Source organism: Micromys minutus (assembly GCF_963924665.1).
Source record: "Micromys minutus genome assembly, chromosome: 1".
Taxonomy (NCBI): Eukaryota; Metazoa; Chordata; class Mammalia; order Rodentia; family Muridae; genus Micromys; species Micromys minutus.
In genome coordinates this window covers 70,743,056-70,754,594 of record NC_137969.1, presented here as the reverse complement: position 1 = coordinate 70,754,594, position 11,539 = coordinate 70,743,056, and the positions used below count along the sequence as shown (strand labels likewise).

General features: G+C 42.0%; 1 protein-coding gene across 1 annotated transcript; it reads right to left on the bottom strand.

Annotated features, from left to right (window-relative positions):
• Positions 1-1,603: 1,603 nt before the first annotated feature.
• Positions 1,604-10,377, bottom strand: LOC308437555 (low affinity immunoglobulin gamma Fc region receptor III-like; the record flags this gene model as incomplete). The annotated part of the gene is made up of 5 exons (XM_080938644.1): positions 1,604-2,357; positions 4,066-4,320; positions 8,844-9,101; positions 9,623-9,643; positions 10,293-10,377. 5 exons carry the CDS (start codon positions 10,375-10,377, stop codon positions 2,173-2,175), a joined length of 804 nt encoding a protein of 267 aa, XP_080794770.1. The 3' UTR covers positions 1,604-2,172.
• Positions 10,378-11,539: the final 1,162 nt, after the last annotated feature.

The window sequence follows — 11,539 nt, the reverse complement described above, 5'->3', positions numbered from 1 at the left end:
CCCCCAACTGAACCAAGTTTTATAAAGACTTTGCAGCCTAATGTTCTCTGATTTCAAACATTGAAGAATGCACTCAATCTACACATATTTATTAAGTGTTTTATCATGTACCATAATACTGAATTAGGGTCTGAGTATGTGGTGGCAAACATAGCAGTCACTCACTCCTGCAGCTCCTAAACTAATGAATGGGGGAGGGGAACCACACTCTAGGCAAGCAAGTATCCAGTGCGTTAATTGATGATAAAAATAAAGGAGAAAGATAAATCAGGAAAGGAGATTGTAGGCTTAGATTTTTCAAAACCTACTTTAATTAGAGTTCTTAAATGTTTCAACCTCCCTTCTAGCCCACCAACCAACCAAAGGTAGGGGACAAAGTTAATAGGAAATGTGGGATGTGGACCTGTTTGGAAGTAGTTCTTTTGAGCAATTCCGAAAATGGACCAGTAGCGGCAGTATCAGTCTGATCAAAAACGCCAAACACACATCAGTAGCAGCAGCTCTATCCAGAAGAAACCAAAAGCCTAGATTACACCAGTCTACAGAAGCTTGCTGGAATACCAGAAGGCTCATCTCTCTCTCTATGCTAAGTCACATTAAGCCACTCAAAGGCACGCTAGCAATTACCAGCAAAGACCAGTAAAGTGTTGCAAGGCAGATCAATGCCTCCTCTCACAGTCTGTGGTTATCTTTATGTTCTTTCTAAACACCACAAGTCCACTCCAACCAAATGTCACATGCTCTTTTGAAAGACAGCTTCCAGGAAAACACCAAATGACTGTTCTCAGCAAAACATCATCTCATAAGCCTCCAGAAAAAAAAAAAATCACATGATATAAATAAGTCCCCAGAGAAATCAGAAAATTTCCACCTCAGGAGATTTAGGCATGTGGTAGAGGATTAAGCTTTCACTACTGAATAACCAAAGAGCACTTACTGATAACACTTGAATAAAAACCAAAGGACTTTAACAGAGTCTGGTTTTGGTTGCTTATGAGACGAGGTACTTCAGTAAAAGAGTGGGGAGGGTTATTGAGTTCACAGTTATACATACAAAGTTCATATGGTCACATTTGCTTGGCTTCTGGTGAGGACTTTGTGTTGCTCCACAAAGGGCACTTGTGAGAGAGAAAGCAGCTATGCTGCAAGATGGCTAGGCTATTCCTCCTGAAAAGCCCCAGCCATGCATCTATCAGGGCATAAGCTTATCCCTGTGGTTTGAATGTCTCCCATCAGTCTCTACCACCTAGCACTGTGTGCCCCTGCGACTCAAACCTTAGTATGAGTTTTGGTTGAGATGAGTCATATTTAAACAATGGCCAAGTGAAACAGGATGTGGGTGCCTGTAAGCAAGAGCATCCCTGAGACAGACAATGACAGTCTCCAGAAGTACAGCTGCTGTGTTCCAGGAAGAGCAAGAATGAGCAAGAACAAGCAACAGAAAGCAGAAGGAAATGAGATCAGAAATGAGGTATTGTGGCATTGTCTTGGAGAACACTGCAAAGTCATTAGATTTCCTTCTGAGTACAAGGGAAAGCTTTCAAATTATTTTCAACACAGAAGTCACAGAAAGGAGATCCTTAGCCCAGACTAATTTCTGCTTTATTATAGAAGGTCAAACCCAAGACATCATATGTACTGGATAAGAGCTTTGCCACCAACCCCCAGCCTTCCCCCGCCTCGTTTAAAATATATATATATATATATATGTATATATATATGTGTATGTGTATATATATATATATATATATATATATATATATATATATATACACACATATATATCACATTTAAATGTATTTATTGTGTGCACCTGCCATGGTGGATGTGTGGAGGTCAGAGGACAACTTTCAGGAATTTGTTCTCTTCTTTTACCATATGAGTAGCAGGGATCAAACTCTGGTCTTGTTTGTGAGCTTAGCAATAGATGCTCTTTCCTGATGAGCCACCTAAACCCAGGATCTCATTGGGTTATCCAAGCTAAACTTGCACTCTCTATATATAACCTGGGCAGGCCTTGAACTGATAATCCTCCTGCCTCAGCCTCCTAGGTAATTGTGATTACAGGACCAAACATCCAGCCGGGTTTCAAGTTGCTTTCAGAGGAAGGCTGCAGCAGACAATGGCTGAAAAGATGTTGCTGCCAGCGCTGTTTTGCCATGCGGTGGGATGTCACTTGTCCTGAGGAGCCTCATACTTTCTGACTGACAGGGATTTCCTCCAGTCCTCTCCCGAGGTTTGAAGGTTTCTCCGAACATAGAAATAGAGGCCCGTGTCCACTGCAAACAGGAGGCACATCACTAGGCAGAAAGCAGCATGGAACCAAACTAGAGAGATGGTGGGTGCAGTTGCTGGATCTGGGAGAACAGGAAGAACGGGAAGAAATTAGCCATTAAGACAGACATTCAGAATAAACAGCGAGGTCCCTACTATGGAGCCTTTGTAAAGTGTCTCATGCCAAGTACTTAGTAAGGACAAGAGCAGATAATGAGTCCGGAAGCCTTCAGTAGACTTTTGGTTGGTTGGTTGGTTTTTTTGAGACATGGTTTTTTCTGTGTAACAGAGCTCTGGGACTGTCTTGGACTCACTTTGTAGACTAGGTTGGCCTCGAACTCACAGAGATCTACTAGCATCTGCTTCCTGAGTGCTGAGATTAAAGGCGTGCACCACTAGGCCTGGCTTTCAGTATGCTTTCCACCTCTTGGCCTTCTCTATTATGTTGCTAGGTCTGCATTTCCTAAAGGGCATGGCCATATCTGTCTGAAATTGCAGGATACAAAGACTATTTTAGGAAACATTCTAATGCCAAAATTGATTACATATTCCTTTATGTTCTGTGCCCTTGGAAACCAATCACGATAGAAGTTAGTAGAACTATTTTGTGTAGTTACACACAACAAGGTTAGACCTGAACTAACCACCCAGCGGTACTTCCTGCCCCTGTGTATAAGCTTTTATTGTATTTGCTCTCATAATGTGCCCCTGGGATGGACCTCAATATAAGAGAGACACCTGCACCAAAAAACTATTTGGACTAAGACTTCTATTTTAGTCAAGTGAAATTTAAATTTCCAAGATCTCTCTGGGAGCTGACAACTTTGGCCGAAAGAGACATGTATATAAGTAACTGACATCCTGGTTGGCAAGTTAAGATATGAATGTTAAACAAGGCAAGTCCCCTGCCACAGTTGAATACCCCAGCCAACGGAAACAGGATAAATGTATAACAAACACATGTTCCTAAGGAAATCCCCTATCCCTAAATCCTACTGGTGAAATAACGTGATGCAGATGTTTGTGGGTTTGGGGCTTAAAATCCCTATGGGATCTTAAATTGGGTCATTCTCAGTTCTTAAAGCTGGACCATAGCGATGGTCAATCAATCCTGGGGCATATATGCTCAATAAACTGTCTCTGTCTGACCGAGATCGGTGTTCGTGTGGTTTGTGAGGTGATTCCTGAACCCAAACACTGAGATTTGGCAAAAGCCATATAAAACATCCCATTTGAGAAAGGGGTTTTTTGGTCAGAGTATTGATGGAAGCCATCTTTTCCTCTCCAGGCTGACCTCTATTATCCTCCTGCCTCAACCTTGCAAGTGCAAGTTGCAGAAATGCATTAACAGGAATCCTTAAAATGTGTTTCATTGCACTGTGACTACAAAAAGTAGAGGAGCAGAATGCAGATGCATTCTACCTCAGTTTGATTTAAGAACCCTTCACTCTGAGATGCCTGTAGACAAGTGTCATGACTGGAAAACATCCTTGGGCAACCTTGAACTAGCAATCCATAAACTACTTCAATAGCTCTTCACCAACCACCTCCTCTGGTCCCGTGACTGGGACATGTTCACCAACCAATACTAGTCTGTCAAAAGAGGTTGCAATCCTAGAGGGCATAATTAGGATTTCACAATGCAAAAATTTTCAAGAACAGAGTCATGTTTCCTTGTGAGTAGTGAAAGATTCCTAGGCCAACATGGCTGTCCCAAGCTAGAGCTTAAGAGGTCAGTAGACAACCACAAGTCTCAGAACTCTAGCATTAGGACATGAGACAGCCTCTCACCTTGGACAGTGATGGTGACAGGCTTGGAAAAGTATGCTGTCTTCCCTAGATTTCCTTTGCAGTAGTATTCCCCACTGTGACTGAGGTTGGCTTTGGGGATAGAAAAAGTACTATTGTGATGATAATACTTCACAGATTTTCCATTATGGAAGAAGGAGATCTTGCTCAGTGGTTTGTCCTTCCAGCTATGGCACCTTAACATGATGGTTTTTCCTTTCTCAAACACCAGCTGAGGGGTCTGGAGCAGCAGCCAGTCTGAAAGATGGAAAGAAAATTTATCAAGAGTAAGATACAAGGAGGTAGCTGGGTGATGGTGTCACACGCCTTTAATCCCAGTACTCTGGAGACGAAGGCAGGTGGATCTCTGTGAATTTGAGGCCAGCCTGGTCTACAGAGAAGTTCCAGGTCAGCCAGGGCTACACGGAGAAACTCTGTCTCAAAAATCCAACCAACACACAAACAAAAAGATATCCAAGTGCTGGAGATATCTCTGAGCAGAATGCATGCATAAGGACCAGGGTTCAATCCGTAGGGGCAGGAAATGTCATCAAATCACCTCAGAAGTAGAGGCAGAACGATCAGAAATCCAAGGTCATCCTCAGCCATATAGCAAGCCTGGACCCTATCTCAAAAAAAAAAAAAAAAAAAAAAAAAAAAAAAACAAATAAAACAAAACCAGAACCTCTGAAAAAGTCACATGACTCACATAAAAAAAACATGCCATTATATCTATGTGGTATTAAAAGCAATTTTAAAACGGTTTTATACTTAATCTTAATGTAGGACATACATTAATTTCAGTATCTATAGGAGTTATAGAATAGAGTCTTTGGTTTATTATTAGTATAAGTGTTTATGGTCTAGGATTACTAATTTAATATGATTTTTTTAGCAACTCTTAGAAAGTGAGCTAAGTAGTCATTAACTGTATTTGAGTTCATAGAGCCTGAATCAGGCCAGGCTCTCTGTCCTGGTCTACTCAGACTGCTCTGACAAAGTACCATAAACCGAGTACCCAGGAGCCAGATGTGGTAGATAGAGCATGTCTGTAATCCCAGAATGTGGGAGGTAGAGCAGAAGGATCAGAGTTCAGAGTTCAAGGTTATCCTTGAACCTGGGCTCCATGGTACTCTATCTTAATAAACAAGTGTTCAAAACAAAACATCAGTGGCTTATAAACAATGCATACTTACTTCTCAAATTAATACAAAGCAAGAGGTCAGAAATGTGTACATCTAATAGGAGCTCACTTCCTAGTTTATAGAGATGAGCTTTATTGTCATTCCTACAGACTTTTATAGGTCTCCCTCACATGGGCTCCACTCTCATGACTGACTTACATCCTCCCAGGACCACCCACTAATACTGTGCCTTGGTGGTAAGATTGCAATATCTCAGTCTTGGAATATAAGCATTCAAGAGTACGACACACTCTGAGTGAAATCTTCCACCAACAAAAAGCGGAAGTGTATGACCTTTTGGAGAAATGTAGGAATTTGTGACACTGAAGCATAGGCTGGCCAAGAACTTGTTATGTAACTACAGCTGGTGGCAAGTTTCCTGCCTCAGTTGCTATTACATAAAGGGATGAGTTATCATGTCATGTCAGTCAGGTAAGATCTCTTTGGTTGGTTGGTTGGTTGGTTGGTTGGTTGGTTGGTTGTTGGTTGGTTGGCTGTTGGTTTGTGTATTGTTGGTTGTTTGGTTGTTGTTTGGTTGTTTGGTTAGTTGTTTGTTGTTTGTTTGTTTGGTTGGTTGGTTGGTTGGTGTGTTGTTGGTTGGTTGTTGTTTGGTTGTTGTTTGATTGGTTGTTTGTTTGTTGTTTGTTTGTTTAGTTGTTTGTTTGGTTGGTTGGTTGGTTAGTTGGTGTGTTATTGGTTGGTTGTTGTTTGGTTGGTTGTTGTTTGTTTGGTTGGTTGATTGTTTGTTTGTTTAGTTGTTTGTTTGTTTGTTTGGTTGGTTTGGTTTGAGATGTGTCAGGTCTCATTATAGTAGCTCTGGCCGTCCTACTCACTCTGCAGGCCAGGCCGGCCTCCAACTCACAGAAATCCACCTGCTTCTGCCTCTCAAGTGCTGGGATTAGAGGTCAATAATATCCTTTCAAATTCAGTGTTCTCTTGTAAATCTGAACAAAAAGGACAGAACATTTTTAAACTTAAAATCATTTTTCTATCTTCATTAAGAACATCCTGCAGACAGGAGATATGGCTTACAGGTTAAGAGCACTGTCTGGTCTTCCAGAGGTCCTGAGTTCAGTTCCTAGCACTGACATGGTGATTCACAACCATCTATAATAAGACCTGTTGCCCTCTTCTGGCCTGCAGGTATTCATGCAGACAGAACACTGTATACATAATAAATCTAAAAAAAAAAATACTGCAACCATTCCCAACCTTCACTGATGGTAGGAGTCACATGTATGTCATATGCACATCATGCGCACACACCCCCACAGTATACATGTAGAAGTCAGTCTGTAGGTTAGTTGGTTCTGTCCTTCTACCTCTGGGTTCCAGAGATTGAACTCAGGTCTACATGGTTGTGGAGAAAGCACTTTTATCTAGAGAGCCATTTTCCATCTTGCCAGCTCTACATTTTTCTGTTTGGCTACTTGTTTTTGTGTTTGTTTTGTTCTTTCGGAGTGTGTACTTTTGTCTTGTTGGTTTGAGGGACAGTGTTTCACTGTGTAGCCCTGGGTGACCTGGAATTCACAGAGATCCACTTGCCTCTGCCTCTTGAGTGCTGGGCTTATAGGCATTTGTCACTATGTCCCACCACATCTGTCTTTTTTTTTTTTTTTTTTAAGAATAGTTTATTAGCTACACTGCAGGTGGGCATCTGGTTGGGCAGTAACTAGAGGGCTACTGTGAGGGTTTATATATGCTTAGCCCAGGGAATCGTACTATTAGAGGGTGTGGCCCTGTTGGACTGGGTGTGGCCTTGTTGAATAGGTATGTCACTGTGGGTGTTGACTTTAAGACCCTCATCCTGGCTGCCTGGAAGTAGCCTTCAGATGAAGATGTAGAACTCTCTGCTCCTCCTACACCATGTCTGCCTGGATGCTGCTATGTTCCCACCTTGATGATAATGGACTGAACCTCTAAACCTGTAAGCCAGCCCCAATTAACTGTTGCCCTTTATAAGACTTGCATTGGTCATGGTGTCTGTTCACAGCAGTAAAACCCTAACTAAGACAGCTACCCACAGCCTCTAAGCTTTTTAATTTGTAATTTTATATATCCATAGAACAAGCAAGAACCACTAGCTGTTTCAGGACAGGTGAGGTGTAAAGAAAAGGAATGAAGCTATGGTATCGCTGGGCAGATTTTTAAAGTTAATCCAATATTTATTTCTCAGGGCACTAGCTACAGAAACTGACTATACTTCCAGGATCTCTCTGGCACGGGAACCTTAGAAACCATTTTATTGTATCTTACTTTATTTTGAGGCACTCTCACTAAGGAGCCCTGGTTGATGGAGAACATACAGAGACACACCTATGCCTCCAGAATGCTGGGATTAAATGCATGCTTAACCATACAGATCCTTAAAATACTGTTTTTGTTTTTAATCTCTGGGTATTAAACAGAAGAATCTCAAACACTAGATTCTTGCATGTATCATGTACCAAGAGATATCTGAAGTAAACTATAAACTCAGATAGTAGAGTGGGATAGAATAGTGTTCAAGGGCATCTTTGTTATAGATACTATTAAACTGAACACTGTCACATATTTACACAAACCTAAATCAGATCATGTGACTCGGTCACTTAAAACCACTCACGATGGCACAGAGGAATCCTGCCTTGCTGTAAGAAAGGATCCCATTTGCCAAAATGTGGATTGAGTTGAAAATCATTATGTTAAGGGAACTAAACCAGCTATAAGAAGACAAGTATGCAGTATTACACATATTATAGTGTCGGGAATACTCAATCTTATAGAAATTGAGATTAGAATGAAAGATAGCAGAGGCTGGGAAGAGAAGAGGGGAGGGTGGGATAGGTCAGAGAGGAGCAAGACATTTTGAAGTGCTCTTGTATAGTAGAGTGTCTATAAACAATGATAATGTTCTGTGTATACAAAAACTAAAGCAAGAATTTTCAGTGCTTACACAATGAAGAAATAATAAATATTTGAGGTAATAAGTATGCCTAACCTAAACCAACTTAAGAACTAAACAATATACCCACATAATAAAAGGTTGCATGCTGTCCTCCATAAATATATTCTTTGTAGCAAATAAAAAATTAGTGTCAAGTGTTTAAAAGCTTGAAGTTCTATAGGCTTCTATCTCATCGAGGGATAAAAGTCATCACACAGCCTGTCTGCTTCTACATGTTTGACTCGATTCCCTTCCCCTCACCTCTGGTCTCATTTGGCAGATTTCTGTTCCACCCTTGGGGACCTCAACTCCTTGCTCCTTGGGCTTTTTGAGGCTGCCCCTGTCCTACAGTCTTTACTTGCCTAGCGTCTCTGTGCTTCCCCCACACTGCCCTGGCAGAGCTGATGTTTAAGAAGCAGGAACTTCCTTCTGCTTCTCACAGCAGCCTTTCTATGGTCTTGAACCTCTTGCTCCATCAGGACTGAAGCTGTCCTCTCTGCGCAATACCATACGGAGTGAGTGAAAAGGGAAACGAGAGGACCAAAGTCTTTCAGAAAAGCTCTCCGTGATGCTTCCCAGAAACCAGACCATCCCTTTTCCCGTAAACTGCTGCCCTGTAAGCAGATTCTCCAGTCCTGGTATCCCAGCTCCTCCTGGCAGCCTTTACTAACCGGAAATCACTCCCAGATGTACAGGGTCACTGAGGCCGGTCTGCTCCATTTGGCACCGGTATTCTCCACTGTCATTGGCTGTGGCCTTAAACCTGTAGCTGGCTTGGACCTGACTCCAGATGGACCTCCCGTTGTGGAACCACTGGGTAGAAGAGTTCCCAGGGTTGTGGGTCCCTTCACATGTCAGCGTCACCATGTCTTCCTTGAGCACTTGGATCCATGGGGGTTCAAGTTTCACCACAGCCTTCGGAAGATCTGCTGAGAGTGAGAGATGATATGAACAACTCAATTTTGTGGGACTGTGCACTCCAAAGGGGAGCAAGGGACCAGAGAGTCCCCATCGCCGACCAGTGAAAGGTCTGAGGAAAATGACTCACAGCTGTAATCTAGCAATGGGAAAGGTGGAGCATTTGAGATCTGACTGTGATATATAATTAACTCAAGACCTCTGTGGGCAACTTAGAAGTCTATTCAAAATAAAATTTTAAAGGCTTGTAACTCAGTGGTAGAAGCTTGTCTAGCACACTCCAGGTCCTAGGTTCAATCTCTAAACCATTAAAAAAAAATGTATACTTGCCCCAGTCTCTTTTACCTTTGGTCTTTGGAGAATCCAGTTTGAGTCTTACCAAGGATTATACTCCAGGGCCCATTGTGAGAAAACTGCTCAATCTGAACCCAAGCCTGATCCTTGGTAAAAACAGGCATTTCCCTCCAAAGTAAACACAGCATTCTGTCCTGAGGAAAGCAACACCTTGTAAACAACGGAAGTGAAAACTTACCAGTCTGCCTGTCTGCAAAAGCTGTAAATCAGAAGAGAGAGAGTGGGGGGGTCAGTGCAGAACACCAGCAGATGAAAGCAAATTCAGTTGTGTGTAAGGAGTCCACAGAGGCTTGGAGTCCCTTCCCCTGTGAGCCACTGTAAGAGTCTGTTTCCACTTTATCTTATCTGTTTTTTAGTTTATCTAGCTGGAATATGCTTCTCATTTAATGTCAAGTACTTGGCACAACTGCAAAAGCAAGTCTGAATATTTGACACAAGACAGTCTTTTGAGAAACTGTAAAAGTAGCTAAAACCCCCTTTTGTATTGCTGGTATCACTATGACAACAAGACTAATCACTTCAGTCCTTGTCTCCTAAGGACTGAAACTAGAGCATTTACCACCACATTGAGTTCTAGAAACCTCTTTTTTTGACAGGGTCTCACAAAGCCAGGTTGACCTGGAATTGGAATGCACTACTGTTGAAGCTAACCTTGAACTCCTGATTCTCCTGTCGACCCCACACTCAAGTGCTTAGGATTACAATCTGGTACCACCAGACATGGGACTCTTGCCTTTTTAATCTCACCGTGGTTTCTAAACCAGCCCCAATCTTTACTATCCTGGTCTCTGGAATCCAGACAGTAGGAGAGGCTGAGATAATTATATTAAAGGATGATCCTTACTCACCAAACAGCAGCAGAATTGTCAGTGGTGGAAATAGCCATTGGCCTCCAGAATGTGCATTCTGAAACATCTGGGTCTTCAAAGTCATTCAAGAACTGGGTCAGAGTCTGAAGAGGTTTAAGAGATGAACTACAAAACGAGGAAGGAAATGGCCTCTCTTGCTTAACCGCATGGGTCAGCAAACTCTGTTTCTGCTAACTTAACAATAGCAAGGTAAACAAGATGTGGACTCTGCTTGAAAGACATAACTTCTACATGTAGCCCCTTGTACCCATGGGGGAATCCCCAGGTTACTGTTTGCTGGGAGGAAACTGGGGGAAACAGTAGAAAGCAGAGGAGGGAGTCTATATTTACTGTCTGGAGAGTTGATTTGATGCTGATTTCATAAGTTCCTGGGCTGCCTCCCAGGCCAGTGCAGAAAGTCTTAAGGCAGCTTTGGCAAATGAACTTTGACCTAGGTGAGATAAACAGATCTCAACAGGTAGTTGAAAGAAACAACACTAGATGATCATAATTATTACTATTATTATTATTATCTGAAGAAGTAAGTCTAAGAAGGTCTCGATATTATATGCAAGTGTCTGATCTTGCCCTCCACATACATAAGAAAGTTGTTGGGGGAGGAGGTTGGTTTGTTTTGATATCTGAGACATTGTCTTTCTATGTAGCCCAGACTGTCCTGAAAATCACTATATAGATCAGGATGCCTTTGAGCTCACAGAGATCAACCTGCCTCTGACAGCCAAGTGCTGGGATTAAAGGCATGTGCCATCATACCCAGAGCAAAACCAAAGTTTTTAAGTAGAAGAAATAAATTTGTTAATAAAGAAATTATAATAGCATAAATGCTATTCAAAAGAGGAAAATGAGAGCTGACAAGATGGCTCAGTCGGTAAAGGCATGTACTGATGTTTAATGACCAGCTTTCCACCTGTAGAACCTAAATGGTTGTTGAAGAAAACTGATTTCCTCTATCCTCTGAACACACACACACACACACACACACACACACACACACACACCCCAGGTAATTTTGATATGCCTTGACTAGCTCAATGGATGGGCACTTCTAAACCTCCCTTTGGCTAGCACACTTTCCCATCCTGATATTCCTGGCTTACCACCTTCAAACTATATTTTATCTTTGCTGCCCTCCCTGTTACTTTCTGGACACCATCACCTCACCTCATAGGGCTACTTTCCCTTCCTGTCTACACTGCTGGATGATTTTTCTCCTGCAGCTCTTAAAT